A 21,421-nucleotide genomic window follows, 5' to 3' on the forward strand; every position below is an offset into this window, starting at 1 on the left:
TAGCCAATCACAAAGTGGCTTGAAATAGTGGGCGGGTACCAGATGAGAGACTGGATGACTGCACAAATACATTCATGAAATAAATATGTCGTGGTTGTAGGTCACCTGTCGTAGTAGTTTCATTGTTTATAGTGTGAAAGAGAAATGGTCCCACTTGACAAGCAGTTTTTGCCGTCCATTGGATTTCTTTTGAACTTGTCATAGAGCGCCATCTTCAGTCTGAATGCAGAACCGCTGGTTTTGAATGAATGAATGAACGAATGGTTTATTTTGAGCCATGCAAACAAAACAAGAGAATGACATTAAATACAAAATAAATATATAAATACATTATTTTTACATCCACATTGAAAACATTACATGTGACTAACCTTTTGTAGATGTCAAGATTGGCTCAAAAGGGAGTGGGAAGAAGTAAACTTTTTAGGTCCCACCCCTATACATATACAATATATATTTACAATATCCATCCATCCATTTTTCTACCGCTTATTCCCTACAATATATAATACAATAATATATATAATATAATTCAGTTCAGTGGTTGCTGCGTAGATGCCATATGGTTGAAGTAATAATTCAATGATTTACTGTAATTATGACTTACTTACTCATATTTTCTAAACCGTGATATAAGTACATTCGTACCGCCACCTAATTTGTGATTTAATATTGTTTTATCATTTTTCTTTGTTTGTGTTTAAGTATGGATCGGTAAAGAAGGCGAAAATAATGTTGTTTTTAACGGTATGTTTCTACAATATGTATTTGTGTATATATATATATATATATATATATATATATATATCCATCCATTTTCTACCGCTTATTCCCTTTCGGGGTCACGGGGGGCGCTGGCGCCTATCTCAGCTACAATCGGGCGGAAGGCAGGGTACACCCTGGACAAGTCGCCACCTCATCGCAGGGCCTATATATATATATATATATATATATATATATATATATATATATATATATATATATATATATATATGTGTATATATATATATATATATATATATATATATATATATGTATATATATGAACGACTGAATCTCTACATAAAACAAGAATGTTAAAGAATTCCACTTTCAAAGCTTCAACAATTAGTTTCCTCAGTTCCCAAACGTTTATTGAGTGTTGTTAAAAGAAAAGAAAGGTGATGTCACACAGTGGCAGTGTATGTATATATATGTATATATGTGTATATATATATATATATATATATATATATATTTACATACACACACATATATATACACATATATATGTCTGTATGTATATACACATATATACACATACATATATATGTGTGTATATATATATATACACACATATATACGTTTATACAGTGGTGGTCAAAAGTGTACGTACACTTGTAACGAACATGATGTCATGGCTGTCTTGACTTTCCAATAATTTCTACAACTCTTATTTTTTTGTGATGTAGTGATTGGAGCACATACTTGTTGCTCACAAAAAACATTCATGAATTTTGCTTCTTTTATGAATTTATTATGGCTCTACTGAAAATGTGAGCAATCAAAATGCAATGCTTACATGTCCCTTGGCAAGTTTGCCTGCAATAAGGTGCTTTTGGTAGCCATCCACAAGCTCCTGTTTACATTTTAGACCACAAAATTGCTGCAGTTCAGCTAAATGTGTTGCTTTTCTGTTATGGACTTGTTTCTTCAGCATTGTCCACACCTTTAAGTCAGGACTTTGGGGAAGGCCATGCTAAAACCTTCATTCTAGCCTGATTTAGCCATTCCTTTACCACTTTTGAGGTGTGTTTGGGGGTCATTGTCCTGTTGGAACACCCAACTGCGCCAAAACCCAACCTCCGGGCTGATGATTTAGGTAGGTTGTCCTGAACAATTTGGAGCTAATCCTCCTTTTTCATTGTCTCATTTAAAGCAGCAAAACAGGCCCAGAGCATAACACTACCACCACCATACTGGATGGTAGGAATGGTTTTCCTGGGATTTTCTCCTCCAAACATATTGCTGGGTATTGTGGCCAAACAGCTCCATTTTTGTTTCATCTGACATCAAAATGGACAAAGATAAGACCTTCTGGAGGAAAGTTCTGTGGTCAGATTAAATCAGTAGAGCCATAATAAATGCATAAAAGAAGCAAACTCCATTAATGTTTTTTTTTTGTGACCAACAAGTATGTGCTCCAATCACTCCATCACAAAAAAATAAGAGTTGTAGAAATGAAATAACTAAAAACATGTTTTATATTGTAATTTCTTCAAAATAGCCACCCTTTGCTTTTATTACTGCTTTGCACACTCTTGGCATTCTCTCCATGAGCTGTGAAGTGAAAACCATTGTAAGTGACTACCTCTTGAAGCTCATGGAGAGAATGCCAAAAAGTGTGCAAAGCAGAATGGGACAAGCGGTAGAAAATGGATGGATCGATGGAATCTGCAATGTAAATAGTCATGAAAATAAAGAAAACGCACTGAATGAAAAGGTGTGTCCAAAATTTTGGCCTTATGTTAGAGCAAAGTGCCTGTTGTCTAATGCAAGCAGGTGTGGGCATTGCTGATAGAAGTACTTTTCTTTAGTCCTTAGGGTTTTGTCAATAAATTCAGAGCTTTTAGAGAATTGTTTTTAGAGTCGGGGCAAAAAAAACATGCTTTTTGGCTGGAGATGTATGTCTGCATACATATCTTGTATAACTACAAGCAAGGGTTGTCTTGATACCAATAATTTAGTACCGGTACCAAAATGTATATTGATACTTTTCCAAGTACGAAAAATGTAAATATTGGCTTAATTTTAGCAGAAAATATTACTACATTAAACATTTACAGTCAAAGAACAATTTTACAAGGTTAAAATGTAAATTAAAAGGAACTGAAATGGCATCGACCCTGAAGGGAACGTCTCGTCTCCCCTGTGCTCCTCCACTAAAGTCTGCACCGGACCGAACAGCAGGACAGGTGTAAAAACTACATAGCAGGACAAGGAATAAAGTGGTATAGCTCGGTTTTTAGAGTGGCTGTGCCAGCAACTTCAGGGTTTCAGTTCCGATCCCCGCCTCCGCCATCCTAGTCACTGCCGTTGTGTCCTTGAGCAAGACACTTTACCCACCTGCTCCCAGTGCCACCCACACAGCTTTAAAGAAAAAAATGTAACTTAGATATTGGGTTTCACAATGTAAAGCGCTTTGAGTCACTTGAGAAAATCGCTATATAAATATAATTCACTTCATTTCACTTAAAATGTGCCGCCTGAGGCAGGAACTAAACAGGGCTTACCATCGCGTGAAACCCGGATGTGCCTCTAGGTCACGTGGTTGCAACCCAGCTTTTAAATCTACTTTTTGTTCGTGCTTATATTATTGTTCCTCCTCGCCCCTATGTAAGCCATTTTTAATACAAAACATTAATAAAATATTCTAAATATCACAGAACGTGACATCGCGGAAGTCTAGATGTTAAAACAAATTTGCAAGTCATGGAAGTGACGTACATTCGCGCATGCGTGGAGAGATCGTGTCGCGACGCCGATTTCCGCACGACCACCAATCCACAATGGCGGAATCCGAGTAAGTAAATATCAAACTGCTATCATCCTCCATCCGTGTTTGTCGTGCCAGAAATATAACATTGCTTTACGCCGAATTGTTCAACAAAGCCTTTTGTATGTCTTACGGGTTGTATTTCTATTATCGAGAAGGTAGATTGTTCGAAAAACTGTAAATGTGTCACATGGTTTCATTTCATTTGTTTTTATTTATCTCCTTCATTATTGTGCATTTTTGATCGATAACGCAATTAAAATTTCGCAACTAAACACATATTACACGCCTTGAGAAGGAACAGGATGAAGAAAATCTTATATTTCCTGCCCTCTTCACCACAATAAATACTTCATGGATAGCGCAGATTCACAAGCATACAAACCTAACAAATATATCCGAATATAATGAAAACAAACACAAAACAACAAGGGGAAAAACTTCATGAAGTACAAACTCGAACAAAAAAAGTAACAAACACCTCACGGGATGTTACAAAACAAATACAAAACCAGACAATAAAATAAGAAATATAAAGCAAAATGTAAACACTTCCGGCTGTCCATATGACCTAATTCTGTCTTTGTGTATATTTTCAATTGGAATATTTATCTACGACCTTTTATCTCATTGTAAACAGAATTCCATAGTTCAGTGTTTTTCAACCACTGTGCCGCGGCACACTAGTGGTAGTAAATAAATGATAAATGGGTTGTACTTGTATAGCACTTTTCTGCCTTCAAGGTACTCAAAGCGCATTGACACTACTTCCTTATTTACCCATTCACACACTGATGGAGGGAGCTGCCATGCAAGGCGCTAACCAGCAAGGGTGAAGTGTCTTACTCAGGACGCAACGGACGTGACGAGGTTGGTACTAGGTGGGGATTGAACCAGGGACCCTCGGGTTGCGCACAGCCACTATACCACTGCGCCACGCCGTCCCTATAGTAAACAGACTGGTGTGCCGTGGGAGATTGTCATTTCACCCAATCCATCCATCTTCTTCCGCTTATCCGAGGTCGGGTCGCGGGGGCAGCAGCCTAAGCAGGGAAGCCCAAACTTCCCTCTCCCCGGCCACTTCGTCCAGCTCTTCCCGGGGAATCCCGAGGCGTTCCCAGGCCAGCCGGGACAGTATAACGTGTCCTGGGTATTACCCGTGCCCTAAACACATCCCTAGGGAGGCGTTGGGGTGGCATCCTGACCAGATGCCCTGCACCACCTCATCTGGCTCCTCTCCATGTGGAGGAGCAGCGGCTTTACTTTGAGCTCCTCCCGGATGGCAGAGCTTCTCACCCTATCTCTAAGGGTGATCTTGTCCATCCATCCATCCATTTTCTACCGCTTATTCCCTTTCAGTCCTTTCAGTCATAACCCAAAACTCATGACCATAGGTGAGGATGGGAACGTAGATCGACCGGTAAATAGAGAGCTTTGCCTTCCGGCTCAGCTCCTTCTTCACCACAACGGATCGATACAGCGTCCGAATTACTGAAGACGCCGCACCGATCCGCCTGTCGATCTCTCCATCCACTCTTCCCTCACTAGTGAACAAGACTCTGAGGTACTTGAACTCCCCCACTTGGGTTAAAAATATTTTTTGCACACAAGTAATTATAAACCGCAAATAATGTGCTGTTGTTAAGTGTCGTTGCTGTCTAGAGTTTGGCAGAGTATCCGTGTAATACCCTTCCATATCAGTAGGTGGCAGAACGTAGCTAATTGCTTCGTAGATGTCAAGAAGACGTCGTGTCATGATCACAATATGCAGACGACTGCGGTAGGCAGCTTGCAGGTAATAAGGTGTTTTATGTTTTAACCAATAATAAAGATCAATCAAAGTTTAGTGCAATGGATGTCGAGTGGATCTAGCATAATATTGTGAGTGTCCAGTCCATAGTGCAAAAGGCGGGTGCCCCTAAGAAAAGGCATTGAAGCTTAGGCATGGCTATGCAAAACGAAGCTAAAACTGAACTGGCTGCAAAGTAAACAAAAACAGAATGCTGGACGACAGCAAAGACTTACAGCGTGTGGAGCAGACGGCGTCCACAAAGTACGTCCGTACATAACATGACAATCAACGATGTCCTATGCTAAACGAACCTAAAACTGAACTGGCTGCAAAGTAAAGAAAAACAGAATGCTGGACGACAGCAAAGACTTACAGCGTGTGGAGCAGACGGCGTCCACAAAGTACGTCCGTACATAACATGACAATCAACGATGTCCTTTAAAGTCATATCCAACAATTGCGACAAGGGTCTCTGCTGTTGGAGTGCCTCAGGATTTTTTCAATGAAAAATCACTACCATAGTTGAACCCTCACCACTGATAAACACATTTGTTTTAAAGTTGTCCTTAAATATTGATGTTTGAAATGACATTTTCTTCTATGCTCTTTATTCTCAGAAGTGATGACAAACATTTGTTGTATATTTGCTGGTAATGTTTTACTGTTAGCCCTTAAACATAACACATAATGTCTGTAACTTTACTAGCTCCTGTTAATAAACCGGAATTATTAAATAGTACGTTAGTGTTTTCTCGATTATCTTCCACACAGTAGCTTATATACGGCAATATAAGTGCATAATATAATATACTGTATTTCCTTGAATTCCCCCCGGGGCGCTAATTAATTTAAAACCTCTTCTTACCAAAGGCATGCGGTAAATTTAGGCTAGCGCTTATAAATTTGAGTGTGATGTAAGGAAACCCATCATGAAAAGCATATTTTTAATAAAAAAACATTATTATGGTCTTACCTTTACCTATAAATGAAGTCCATGCGCAGCTCCTTCTGATCAAAAGCATCGATAACTTGTTTATAGAAGTCTTCCTTATCTTTCTTCAGTTTTAAAAGTCTCTCTGTCTGGATGGAGATCTTCCTTTATTACCTCCTGCTTCCATTGAAAGTCCAGTTTAGAAAACTGCTTTATTTTAGATATGTAATCCTCCATGTTAAAAGTGAAAGTGAGAGGAAAAAATAAACAATGGCTGCTCACTCTTGCTGCTTGTTGTCACTTCTTCGCAAGAAGGATCACTAGCGCTCTCTACCACCAGGAGGCGGGAGTCATTTAATGACTCATATTTGACACACGCAGCTACGGTATATTAATAAAACATAGCTGCTTACTGTTCTTTTTAGCATTTTCAATAGCTTGGACCTAAAATCCTACTGAATAGCTCTTAATATTCTTCCCTTTATGCGATTTCAAATTATTGAAATCAGCCTCCTCCATTTTGAAAATGATGACATACCAAAGGCATGCGGTAAATTTAGGCTAGCGCTTATAAATTTGAGTGTGATGTAAGAATACCATCATGAAAAGCATATTTAATTAAAAAAAAATATATATTATTATGGTATTACCTTTACTTATAAATGAAGTCCATGCGCAGCTCCTTCTGATCAAAAGCATCGATAACTTGTTTATAGAAGTCTTCCTTATCTTTCTTCAGTTTTAAAAGTCTCTCTGTCTGGATGGAGATCTTCCTTTATTACCTCCTGCTTCCATTGAAAGTCCAGGAGGCGGGAGTCATTTAATGACTCATATTTGACACACGCAGCTACGGTATATTAATAAAACATAGCTGCTTACTGTTCTTTTTAGCATATTCAATAGCTTGGACCTTAAATCCTACTAAATAGCTTTTAATCTTCTTCCCTTTATGCGATTTCAAATGATTGAAATCGGCCTCCTCCATTTTGAAAATGATGACAGGTGAAGTGTCACTCGCGACGTGACGAGTTTGACCCGGTGGAAATTCTAGGCAAATGCTAATTATTTTGCGAAACGAGTTTGTCCCTGCGGAAATTCTAGACATGCGCTAATAAAAATAATATTTTGCGAAATGAGTTTCACCCGGCGTTAATCCTGAACCGGCGGTAATGCTAATCACGCGCTAATTATTTTGCAAAACGAGTTTGACCCGGCAGTAATTCTAGACAGGCGCATACTATATACCCGGATACGGTATGCATTGCCCTATAATCTAACACATATTTTACCTTATTTAATATAAAAAAGCTCTTAGTTATCTTTTTCCGTACATAAGCAATGTCACACGGTGCAATAATGTCATGTGTTTGGATGTTAATGCAAAGATTTTGGACTAAGTATGGCAACTAACATGATAAACAACGTGGTGAATAACTCTTGAATAGTGCTAACACATTGCCTGCTCGGGACTCCCACATTGATGGAATTTAAAAATGTCAGCCCGAAAGTCACATATTTCTGGATAATTTGTTGCCTTTTCCTCTTCCCCAGATCCAAAAAAGTCATCAAGTTAGTTCCCGAGTATCTCCTGAAGAAGAGGAAAGCGTACCAGGCCATTAAAGCAAACCAAGCCAAGCTTGCACTACTTCAGAAGAGAAGAGTAAGTCGTGTGGTCTTTGTGGATCAAATTAAATGTACTGCAGTAAACTAATCACTAAGTTCATTGTGTGAACCACAGTTGGTGCTAGGAATTTCCAAAATGGGGTCCCAGGGACCCCATCAAGTCATGAGAACGGGGTCCCACTTTTTTGTAAATGTTTTTAAAACAAATGACAAATGTATGTATTGTCCTGTTATGTCTCACAATCTATATCGTGTTTAGGAAAAAGGCTGTCATAAACGTTACTTTATTCATTAAAAATATAACACAAAAGAAAACAAATGCAGTAATTGTGATCGATAAATTTTTCGGCAAATCAAAATTTAAGAAACTGTACTGGGAAGTGCATTGCTTTGAAGTCGACCAATAATAAAATTAAAGTTCCTTGGGTGAATAATGTAAAGTCACTACACCGGTATGTTTTAGTGCTTTCATGACGAGTTTACTGACAAATATAAGTGAAAACTTTACACTACTTTATATTCCAAATTGCACTAAAACATTTACTACTAAAACATTTTGATATTTTTTTGAGCGCCGTGTGTAATGTTCTATATTTTCAATGGAAGGTCCTGAGTAGTCCTGGGTTCAATCCCGGGCTTGGGATCTTTCTGTGTGGAGTTTGCATGTTCTCCCCGTGACTGCGTGGGTTCTACTCCGGCTTCCTCCCACCTCCAAAGGCATGCACCTGGGGATAGGCCCCTCCCACCTCCAAAGACATGCACCTGGGGATAGGCCCCTCCCACCTCAAAGGCATGCACCTGGGGATAGGTTGATTGGCAACACTAAATGGTCCCTAGTGTGTGAATGTGAGTGTGAATGTTGTCTATCTGTATTGGCCCTGCGATGAGGTGGCGACTTGTCCAGGCTGTCCCCCGCCTTCCGTCCGATTGTAGCTGAGATAGGCACCAGCACCCCCCCGCCACCCCAAATGGATGAATGGACAGTTAAAATCTTGGTGTTTACTTGAGACTTAGCTGTTAATGTTTGACTGCCGACTACTGGTCACACTTATACTTACACCCTGTACCAAATAAAATAGTGTAGTGTTCCGGTAGAGTTGGTAAGGCAGGCAATTCTGGTTATTTATTCATGTTGTGTACATATTCTCTCGAAATGTGTTTGTCATTGTTGTTTAGTGTGGTTTCACAATATGGCACATGTTTATGACAGTGTTGGCGTTGTTTATACAGCCACCCTCAGTGTGACATGTATGTAAAGTGCATTACTTTGAGGTTGACCAATAATGAATAATTACACCTGGCAAATATACAGTATTTTCCGGACCATATGGCGCACTGCCGATGAATGGTCTATTTTTAAAATATTTTTTCATATATTAAGCGCACCGGATTATAAGGCGCATTAAATGAGTCATATTATTATTTTTTAGGGTCCGCCCTGCCTATGGCAAAGGACTCCACAGGAGTCCTTTGCCATAGGCAAGGACCCTATTGAATCTGTAACGTTTTATTATTATTCATTCTTTCTTCCGCACCGATACTCGCCTATGCGCTGTATTTTGACCCACTGACCATGCCTCAAAACACACCAAATTTGACACACGCGTCGGTGAGGAGTTTCTTCCCAACATATTAGGGAGCCAAACCAGAAAAATCAAAATTGCGCGCTAACGCCCCCTAGGAAAAGACAAAAAATGGACTGCTTGTAACTTCCGGTAGGAATGTCGTAGAGACATGAAACAAAATCCTCTATGTAGAACTGACCTAGACCTAAATTCCCCATCAGAAACTCCTATACCTAAAATCAACAGAAATTTTGCAAAACCCTTTCAAAGCAAAATTTTCGCAAAAAATGCTATTTTTGCCTCTTTGAGCTGTAATTTGACCCCCTTAAAATGCTTCAAAACTCACCAAACTTGGCAGACACATCAGGACTGGCAGAAATTGTGATTTAATGAAAAAAAAAAATTATAAAACTAAAAATTGCGCTCTACAAAATTTTTTGAATGAAACACAGAAAAAACTGCTTCTAGGAAGAAAACACAGACAAAACTGCTTGTAACTTGCGGTAGGAATGTCGGAAAGACATGAAACAAAAACTTCTATGTAGGTCTTACTTAGACCTACATTTTAATAATTGACAGCTAGCAGAAAAAATCAACAGGAAGTTGGCAATTACCCCTTCAAAATAAAAGTTTTCGTGAAAACCCGTCACCTTTTTTCAAATCGAAACTCCTCCCAGTGCGTTTGTCGTTTCGGCTTCAAACTCGCACAGGAGAGAGATTGAACCCTTTTTAAAAAAGTGGTCGGACAAAGTTGTGATAAGTACTCCGGTTTTGATTCTACGCGCGTTCAAAGAACCCCTGCGCAAATTTTCCTAAAAAGTTTAATTTTTGCCTCTTTGAGCTGTAATTTGACCTCCTTAAAATGCTTCAAAACTCACCAAACTTGGCACACACATCAGGACTGGCAACAATTGCGAGCTGATAAAAAAACCAAACTCAAAATTGTGCTCTAGCGCCCCCTAGGAATACAACACAGACAAACTGCTCCTAGGAAGAAAACAAAGACAAAACTGCTTGTAACTTCCGGTAGGAATGTCGTAGAGACATGAAACAAAAACCACTATGTAGGTCTGACTTAGACCTACATTTGAATAATTAACATACTTTGGCAAAAATCAACAGGAAGCTTGATATTTTCACTTCAATACAACAACTGCATTACTTTCACAATGCATTAAATAGTGGCACGAAGGTGTTTGATATAGTGGGGCTCGGGGACAGCAACCCAAGGCGCGCTCGCACCTTTGCACCCTAATTTGACCCCCTTAACATGCTTCAAAACTCACCAAATTTGACACACACATCGGTATGGAGCGGCAGACACACTTATTAAGCAACCAAACCCCAAAAATTAAAATTGCGCGCTAGCGCCCCCTAGGAAGAGACAAAACACAGACTGCTTGTAACTTACGTTAGGAATTTCGTAGAGACATGAAACAAAAACTTCTGTGTAGGTCAGACTTAAACCTACATTTCCAATAAAAAACGTCTGTACCCAAAATCAACAGAAATTTTGCAAAAACTCATTCAAAGCAACATTTACGCAAAAAATGCTATTTTTGCCTCTTTGAGCTGTAATTTGACCCCCTTAAAATGCTTCAAAACTCACCAAACTTGGCACACACATCAGGACTGGCAGAAATTGCGATTTAGTGAAAAAACCAAACCTTAAAACTCAAAATTGCTTTCTATTGCAATTTTTGAATAAAACACAGAAAAAACTGCTCCTAGGAAGAGGAAACAGATAAAACTGCTTGTAACTTCTGGTAGGAATGTCGGACAGACATGAAACAAAACCCTCAATGTAGGTCTCACTTAGACCTACATTTTGATAGGTGTCATCTTTCAGTTAAAATCAACAGGAAGTTGGCAATTACCCCTTCAAAATAAAAGTTTTGTAAAAAGCCGTCACCTTTTTCCAGACAAAACTGCTTGTAACTTCTGTTAGGAATGTCGTAGAGACATGAAACAAAGACCTCTATGTTGGTTTGACTAAGATCGGGACACGGCGGCGGCGGCCAACGGCGGACCCGACCAACGCTGCTTGCAGCTTTAATTGTAAATGTAACAGACTTCCTTGTGGTCAACATAACATGTAATGGTGATTCTTTGCTCAAAATGTTGCATAGATGATGTTTTACACATCTTCAACTCACTTTCTGACAGTCTCTTCAGGAGACACTGTTTTGTGGGCACACTTTTTTACGTGCCCCACTTGGACAGTGTCTTCTCCTTTTTGTAGCAGTGTCGCGTGCAAGGACGGGAGTGGAAGAAGTGTCAAAAGATGGCGCTAACTGTTTTAATGACATTCAGACTGTATTTCAATCAATAACGGAGAAGCATCTCCTCATCCGTTGCTCACAAGTGCAACAATGCCTGAAATGTGTCCCGTGACTGGAACTTTCTAATAACTAAAGTTCCTTGGATGAATAATGTACACTCACTACACCGGTATGTTTTTGTGCTTTCATGGTGAGTTTACTGACAGATATAAGTAAGAACTTTACACTAATTTATATCATAAATGGCAACAGTGGAAGATGAATGTCACATAACAAGAAAATAGAGAAAAATAAGTTTTGGTTTGGACTACGCTTTGTACAAATGTAGTGATCAACTCACAATGACAAATGCTAGTTTGATGCTTTGTAGATTTGCAAATAAATATACAGAATAAAAAGCAACTGTCACAGATAATTCTGCAATTAACAGTTGTGTAATTATTTGTACACTTTGCAGACAGTTTTATTCCCACATCACATATGAGTTTTGTCCTTTTCTAATTAGTTCAGTCAGACTTATTCACAGCAATGACGTGACAAAAAATAAAAAAATGGCAAGCATTATGTTAACTTGAGTAGTGGTAATTGGAGAAGTATTTGTTTTTATTCAACAGTAGTTATAAAGTGGGCTAAATAATTGCTTCCCTGGCTGATAATGTATGTTTGAAAAGGAAAAATACACTTTTAAATATTATACCTTCATTTGTATGTGATTCTCAAGTAAAAAGTTGTGTTAAATGTATTAACAAAGTCTCTTTTTTTCCCTCCCAAGGTTTCCAAAGGCAAGCCCATAAAGTTCAAGCGACTAGAGGACTTCTTGAAGGACAGCCATAAGAAACATCGTGATGACAGTCGCTTAAGGCGACTCGGTCACAAACCACCCACCCGACTACCTGAAAAACACAAATTAGTCTTTGCTGTCCGCATTAGAGAGTGAGTATATGCGATTCCCTATATATATATATATATATATATATATATACATACATATATACACATAGATGTCCTCTGGCTAAGCACAAATTCTGCTCCTATGACGACAAACTAATAATTTATACCCAAATGAACACTTAGAGGTCATATTAGGATTTTTTTTCTACATTGAAAGCACTTCCTTGTGGTCTACAACAGTGTTTTTCAACCTTTTCTGAGCCAAGCTACATTTTTTCATTGAAAAAATTAAATCCGGAGGCACAACGCGAGCAGAAAACCTAAAAAAAAAATGAAACTCTGCAGCCGATATTGACAATAAAAAGTATTTCCTGAATTTTCCCCTGCCATACACCTTAGAGTCATATAACTTATGTGACACGAGTTAACATTAGCATGCTCACGTTAGCTTGCTAGCATGCGAAAAGTAGCATTTTAATTTTTTTGAGCTACTTTTGCTACCGTGTGTCATTTGTTAACTGTTAGCATGCAAACAAATGGCATGTTAGCTAGCTAACTAAGGCTTCTTAACTTTTCGTCCATTTTTACACCTTTTTATTTTTTTCACATTTCCGCAACCATACACCTTTTGGTCATAAAACGTATGTGACACAAGCTAACTTTTATCATGTTAGCTTGCTAACATGCAATCGTTTGCATGCTAGCAGTTGACAAGTGTCACATACCAAGATGTGACTTTGGCCTAAACAGTAGCTAAAGTAGCTCAAAAGGTTACTTTAACTCAACTTATGTGACACAAGCTAACAATTATCATGCTCACGTTAGCTTGCTAGCATGGTGACATTAGCATGCTAACTTTTTGAGTTACTTTTGCTACCGTTTAGCCTAGAGTGACACTTGGTTACTGCTAGCATGCAAACGATAGCATGGAAGCAAGCTAACTTAGGCTTCTTCAATTCTCATCTATTTCTACACCTTTTATTTTTTAATGTGACTCATATAACTTGGTATATGAAACACGCTGACTGTTATCATGCAATCGTTAGCACACATGCTAAGTGTTAGCATTTTTATGTAAACATGTGACTGTTTGAGGCGAGCTCTGTGGCTCTTTTTGTACATTTACACCTAAAACGCTCGGATTCAGACCTTTGGTACCATCTTAAAAATACGTTGGTCCAGGGCACAGATAGCATGCCCATCAAAATTTTCTGGCCCATTAAGTGTCTAAAAAATTTCTATCGACATTTATTGTTGTTATTACCCTATCAAAGCTATTGAAATACCCCATGAATCCTTTTGATGTTTCCCTCTGTGGAAATGTTCTCAGCAAGTGTTTTGCATGACCGGTCTTGTTAGGATCAAAGGCGTCAGCTCCAGAGTGATGAAGGTGATCCAAATGTTGAGGCTGAGGAAAATCTTCAGCGGGGCCTTTGTGAAAATCAGCGAGACGTCCCTGACCATGTTGCGGGTTGTGGAGCCGTACGTGGCCTGGGGGTGAGTACGGACGCCCGCTTTGGTGCAAAGCTTGCTCGGCATCCCAGTAACACTTGCATACGTACCCCTCAGGTATCCCAACCTCAAGTCCGTCCGTGAGCTCATTCTGAGGAGGGGACAGACCAGGATTGGCAAGAAGGTGGTTGCTTTAACAGATAACACCTTAATTGAGGAACACATGGGTAAGTCTGCTTCACACCTCTGTTTACCTTTTTTAAGGTATGGACTAATCTTGTAATTTAATCAATGTGACAAAATACAGTCCTGGTCAAAAGTGTACGTACAGTTGTGATCAAAATTATTCGACCCTCACACAATTTTGGTGTTTCAGCAAGTTGGACATTTATTCCGTATTTTGTATATAGTCATATCAAATAAAGATGCATTAAATAGACATATGCAACTTGAATTCAATCAATCAATCAATGTTTACTTATATAGCCCTAAATCACTAGTGTCTCAAAGGGCTGCACAAACCACCACGACATCCTCGGTAGGCCCACATAAGGGCAAGGAAAACTCACACCCAGTGGGACATCGGTGACAATGATGACTATGAGAACCTTGGAGAGGAGGAAAGCAATGGATGTCGAGCGGGTCTAACATGATACTGTGAAAGTTCAATCCACAATGGATCCAACACAGTCGCGAGAGTCCAGTCCAAAGCGGATCCAACACAGCAGCGAGAGTCCCGTTCACAGCCGAGCCAGCAGGAAACCATCCCAAGCAGAGGCGGATCAGCAGCGCAGAGATGTCCCCAGCCGATATACAGGCAAGCAGTACATGGCCACCGGATCGGACCGGACCCCCTCCACAAGGGAGAGTGGGACATAGAAGAAAAAGAAAAGAAACGGCAGATCAACTGGTCTAAAAAGGGAGTCTATTTAAAGGCTAGAGTATACAAATGAGTTTTAAGGTGAGACTTAAATGCTTCTACTGAGGTGGCATCTCGAACTGTTACCGGGAGGGCATTCCAGAGTACTGGAGCCCGAACGGAAAACGCTCTATAGCCCGCAGACTTTTTTTGGGCTTTGGGAATCACTAACAAGCCGGAGTTCTTTGAACGCAGATTTCTTGCCGGGACATATGGTACAATACAATCGGCAAGATAGGATAGAGCTAGACCATGTAGTATTTTATACGTAAGTAGTAAAACCTTAAAGTCACATCTTAAGTGCACAGGAAGCCAGTAGAGGCGTAATGTGATCAAACTTTCTTGTTCTTGTCACAAGTCTAGCAGCCGCATTTTGCACCAACTGTAATCTTTTAATGCTAGACATGGGGAGACCCGAAAATAATACGTTACAGTAGTCGAGGCGAGACGTAACAAACGCATGGATAATGATCTCAGCGTCTTTAGTGGACAGAATGGAGCGAATTTTAGCGATATTACGGAGATGAAAGAAGGCCGTTTTAGTAACGCTTTTAATGTGTGCCTCAAAGGAGAGAGTTGGGTCGAAGATAATACCCAGATTCTTTACCGTGTCGCCTTGTTTAATTGTTTGGTTGTCAAATGTTAGAGTTGTATTATTAAATAGAGTTCGGTGTCTAGCAGGACCGATAATCAGCATTTCCGTTTTTTTGGCGTTGAGTTGCAAAAAGTTAGCGGACATCCATTGTTTAATTTCATTAAGACACGCCTCCAGCTGACTACAATCCGGCGTGTTGGTCAGCTTTGGGGGCATGTAGAGTTGGGTGTCATCAGCATAACAGTGAAAGCTAACACCGTATTTGCGTATGATGTAACCTAGTGGCAGCATGTAGATGCTGAAGAGTGCAGGGCCAAGGACCGAATTACAACATTATATTTTGTAACATACCAAACAGTGTCATTTCTCTTAATATCTCATTGACAAAATTATTCAACCCCTTGAAGATCATAACTCTTAAGAACGGAATTTGAATAAGGTCGTTTCAATCAGGTGTTGAAAACACCTGTAGATGTGATTAGAACCATAACGAGCAACAATTAAACTGATTGAAAAAGACTGTGAGGCTCAGCTTCTTGTAGACACCCCTGCTTTACAACATTTTACATCAATCAATCTAGGGATGTAGATATCTGGTCGGGACACTCCTCTTTTGCCGTCACCTTCATTGTCCATTCCTTTTTGGTGACTCTGGACCTAGACGTTGAGTTTTTGACATACATGGCGAACAATAACTGATACAGTCTGCTCTGCCAGTCCAAATGCATTCGCTGTTTTCCTCGACGGCCAGGTAATACAAAGCACACGCTGCCTTTTTATCACATCCACGGGAGATCGCATTCTCGTTGTCTCTCCTTCGACAAATGGACAACGTTTTTGGCTAAATAGAATCACAGCTGACCTGGACATTGTCGTCTGAGAAGTGTTGTATCCCAAATAGCTGCAATGGCTTGTACATGTAGGAGGAAGATCACAGGCATGTCTGGATGACTCACCTCCATATTCTCAGTGGTTAGCTCCAAGTTACGAAACCAGCTATATTATGAAGCTGGTTGTGGCACGTTTTTTCTGACGTCACTTCCTGTTTGAGGCGTGTTCTTTCTGGCGTCACTCCGTCTCCGAACTCGGTTTGTAAACAATCACGGAGTCCATACAAAGCTAGGAGGTGGAGATTCAAGAAATACATTTAATAAAAATAATAATAATAATAATGGATTAGATTTATATCGCGCTTTTCTATTGTTAGATACTCAAAGCGCTCTGCGATGAGGTGGCGACTTGTCCAGGGTGTACCCCGCCTTCCGCCCGATTGTAGCTAAGATAGGCGTCAGCGCCCCCCGTGACCCCAAAAGGGAATAAGCGGTAGAAAATGGATGGATAGATACTCAAATTGCTCACAGAGAAGTGGGAACCCATCATTCATTCACACCTCGGTGGTGGTAAGCTACATCTGTAGCCACAGCTGCCCTGGGGTAGACTGACAGAAGCGTGGCTGCCACCAATAATTCATTCATCATTCATTCACCGGTGTGAGCGGCACCGGGGGAAAAGGGTGAAGTGTCCTGCCCAAGGACACAACGGCAGCCATTTGGATGTCAATAGGTGGGAAGCGAACCCTGCAACCCTCAGGTTTCTGGCACAGCCGCTCTACCCACTACGCCAGGGGTCGGGAACCTTTTTAACTGAGAGAGCCATACAAGCCAAATATTTCTAAAAGTATTTCCGTGAGAGCCATACATTTTTTTAACACTGAATACAACTACATGCGTGCATTTTAAGAAAGATCAACATTTTTAGAGTATAATACGTCTCTTATTCTTTTTAATAACATTGTTATTCTGAGGCTAACCAAAAATAAATAAAATACTTCTTACCATTAATCCGACTTCTTGAACAGGTGCGGTAGAAACCGGATAGATGGATGAAAATGCATGAGAACGGATTGTATTTTTAACGTTATTTTTGACACTGTGATTACTAGCTGAATTATTCATTACTTGTCGTGTTAAGCCAGGGGCGCTCACACTTTTTCTGCAGGCGAGCTACTTTTCAATTGACCAAGTCGAGGAGATCTACCTCATTCCTATTTATAATTTATATTTATTTATTTATTTATGAAAGAGACATTTTTGTTAACAAGTTAATGGTGTTTAATGATAATACAAGCATGTTTAACACACATAGATTCCTTTCTTTCATGAAGACAAGAATATAAGTTGGTGTATTACCTGATTCTGATGACTTGCATTGATTGGAATTAGACATAACGTCCGCATTTTCAAATGGAGGAAAAAAAAAAGTCCTCCTTTCTGTCCAATACCACATGAAAGTGGTTGGATTTGGCATCTCATTTGTCCAACTTGCATACTCGTTTTTAAACACTTTGTTATGAGAGTAGCATATGTGTGTGGCCCTTTAATGTCTGGCAGCAGGTGAGTGACGTCAGTGACTGTGCGGGTGGGCAAGCAAGTGAGAAAGCGGTCGCTGAGGGCGGGGGAGAAATACATTGGCATCAAACTCCGTAGCTTGCTAGCTTGTGCACGCTAGCTTTCTGAGACTCTTATTTTGTTAGCACAGGCAGGATGAAACAGGTCTTTTATGGTGAAGACAGGAACTGTGCAGTCGGTCTTTAGAGTTTTGACAGTAGGTACGGAGTCTCTAGAAATAAAATGTGTTTCTCTGGGTCCGCCCTGTTAGTGATTTTTTTTCTTAAATATGAGCTCGCAGCAGCCAGCGTCATCTCACAAGATCCTCGGGTGCCGAGAATGTCAAACAACTGACGAAAGTGAAGTCTTGGTATGATTGCTCATTTTTATGTCTATTTTTTAATGCCTGGCTTGAGATTGACTGACACACCCGCCGAGATCGACCAGTCGATCGCAATCGACGTAATGGGCACCCCTGTGTTAAGCAATGTCAGCTAAAATGATCTGAGAGCCAGGTGCAGTCATCAAAAGAGCTCTAGAGCCATAGGTTCCCTACCCCTGCACTACGCCATGCCGCCTGTAAAAAAAACGTCAGAGAAAGGGAACCTTAAACGATAGTTTTTTGTGGCTGAAAGGGGGTCTTAAGCTAAATAATTATTCCTTTAAGGCAGGGGTGTCAAACGTACAGATTCCGCCCACCTCAACCGACGCACGGGGGGGGGGTGTATAATGTAGCCCGGAATAGTTAGGGATGCATGGGATTATGGGTATTTGTTCTGTCGTTTGTTGTGTTACAGTGCGGATGTTCTCCCGAAATGTGTTTGTCATTCTTGTTTGGTGTGGGTTCAAAGTGTGGCGCATATTTGTAACAGTGTTAAAGTTGTTTATACGGCCACCCTCAGTGTGACCTGTATGGCTGTGGTCCAGGTATGCCTCGCATTCACTTGTGTGTGTGTGTGTGTGTAAAAGCCGTAGATATGTGATTGGGCCGGCACGCAAAGGCAGTCCCTTTAAGGTTTTTTTGGCGCTCTGTACCTCTCCCTCTGTCCGTGTACACAGCGGTGTTTTTAAAAGTCATAAATTTTACATTTTGATACCGATACTTTCCGAAATTACATTTTAAAGCATTTATCGGCCGATAATATTGGCAGCCTGATATTATAGGACATCCCTAATAATGACAAGTAAAGATATAATACTATTAACCGCAACATGTAAGTCTAGGCGCCAGCGACCCCCGCAACCCCCAAAAGGGAATACGCGGTAGAAAAAGGATGGATGGATGTAAGTAAGTGTAAAAAAATAAACATAATTTGTACATTTTCAGAATTGTGCTTGTTTTATTTTTAAACAAAGCATACAATCTGAAGTTGTCTTTATTGTTAAGTTATTGTGCCGTGATTTAACCAGATTTTTCTCCATGTGGCCCTTGATCTAAAATGAGTTTGACACCCCTGCTTTAAGGGGTTATCCAGGTTGGTGTCGACATAGCCTAACAAACCGAACTGGAGCCCAAGCACAGTGCGACTAGTCTGGTGTGTCCACACCCTCAAACTGTCTCTCTGTCCTCAGGCAAACATGGCATCATATGTTTGGAGGACTTGATCCACGAGATCTACTCAGTCGGACGAGGCTTCCAGCAAGCCAACAATTTCCTAAAGCCTTTCAAGCTGTCAGTGGCCCGTCATGCTGCCAAGGACAAGGCCGGGCTCCTCAAGGACCTCGGAAACCCTGGATTTCGCGGCACGGACATTAACACCATCATCAGGCAGCTGAACTGAGGAAGAATCCACCCGGACATTGAAGCCTGACACCTTGTGGAGGTACAGGTGCCGTCACCACATATTTAGTATTCATGTCTCACAGACTTGGACACATGTTCTACCCTCTTAATGTTGGTTTAAGATTTGCTATCATGCTTGTATATTAAATGTTGGATACCTTTTGAGTTTTTGGGAGGATTTTTATGGATTTAATTAAATCATCATCTGATCCACTCCTGGAGCACAAAATGGGGATCATTTGTCAAAACATGCCCCCAAAAATGGTGCTATTTTGTCGCTCCACATGCTGTGAATATTCACTGTTCTACCTTGAGTAGAGTGTTTTTTAACCATAGGGCTAGGGGCCCTTTTAGAACTGCCAAAATGTTTCTCTGCTATCAATCAATCAATCACTCAATGTTTACTTTTATAGCCCTAAATCACTAGTGTCTCAAAGGGCTGCATAAACCACAACACAAACCACTACGACATCCTCGGTAGGCCCACATAAGGGCAAGGAGAACTCACACCCAGTGGGACGTCGGTGACAATGATGACTATGAGAACCTTGGAGAGGAGGAAAGCAATGGATGTCGAGCGGGTCTAACATCCATCCATCCATCCATTTTCTGCCGCTTATTCCCGTTCGGGGTCGCGGGGGGCGCTGGCGCCTATCTCAGCTACAATCGGGCGGAAGGCGGGGTACACCCTGGACAAGTCGCCACCTCATACTGTGAAAGTTCAATCCATAATGGATCCAACACAGCCGCGAGAGTCCAGTCCAAAGCGGATCCAACACAGCAGCGAGAGTCCCGTTCACAGCAGGAAACCATCCCAAGCGGAGGCGGATCAGCAGCGCACGCAGGGATGTCCCCAAGCCTATACACAGGCGAGCGGTCCATCCTGGGTCCTGACTCTGGACAGCCAGTACGTCATCCATGGCCACCGAATCGGACCGGACCCCTTCCACACAGGAGAGTGGGACATAGGAGAGAAAGAAAAGAAGCGGCAGATCAACTGGTCTAAAAAGGAGGTCTATTTAAAGGCTAGAGTATACAAATGAGTTTTAAGGTAAGACTTAAATGCTTCTACTGAGGTAGCATCTCGAACTGTTACCGGAGGGCATTCCAGAGTACTGGAGCCTGAAATGAAAACGCTCTATAGCCCGCAGACTTTTTTTGGGCTTTGGGAATCACTAATAAACCGGAGTCCTTTGAAGGCAGATTTCTTGCCGGGACATATGGTACAATACAATCGGCAAGATAGGCTGGAGCTAGACCGTGTAGTATTTTATACGTAAGTAGTAAAACTTAAAGTCACATCTTAAGTGCACAGGAAGCCAGTACAGGCGTAATGTGATCAAACTTTCTTGTTCTTGTCAAAAGTCTAGCAGCCGCATTTTGTACCAACTGTAATCTTTTAATGCTAGACATGGGGAGACCGGAAAATAATACGTTACAGTAATCGAGACGAGACGTAACAAACGCATGGATAATGATCTCAGCGTCTTTAGTGGACAGAATGCTATGGGCCTGTCAGGTTCAAACACCGAAGATATCTATTAAACAGACAAGAAGCAAGGAATCATGCAGAGACAGAGTTCAATTTGGCTCAATGAGGAGAGACGTTTGGGGCTGCACACTCAGTTACAATCTCCCACCACGTTCTAAGGCTGAGAGAGCCTTG

The 21,421-nt window shown here is 40.7% G+C and overlaps 1 protein-coding gene across 1 annotated transcript; it reads left to right on the forward strand.

Annotated features, from left to right (window-relative positions):
- Window positions 1-3,483: 3,483 nt before the first annotated feature.
- LOC133549039 (large ribosomal subunit protein uL30-like) lies at window positions 3,484-19,920 on the forward strand. The gene is made up of 6 exons (XM_061894111.1): window positions 3,484-3,562; window positions 7,810-7,918; window positions 12,501-12,661; window positions 13,979-14,116; window positions 14,189-14,298; window positions 19,545-19,920. The coding sequence occupies exons 1-6, from the start codon at window positions 3,495-3,497 to the stop codon at window positions 19,751-19,753; spliced, it is 795 nt and encodes a 264-aa protein (XP_061750095.1). The 5' UTR covers window positions 3,484-3,494; the 3' UTR covers window positions 19,754-19,920.
- Window positions 19,921-21,421: the final 1,501 nt, after the last annotated feature.

This window comes from Nerophis ophidion, linkage group LG03, assembly GCF_033978795.1.
Source record: "Nerophis ophidion isolate RoL-2023_Sa linkage group LG03, RoL_Noph_v1.0, whole genome shotgun sequence".
In the NCBI taxonomy this organism is placed as follows: Eukaryota; Metazoa; Chordata; class Actinopteri; order Syngnathiformes; family Syngnathidae; genus Nerophis; species Nerophis ophidion.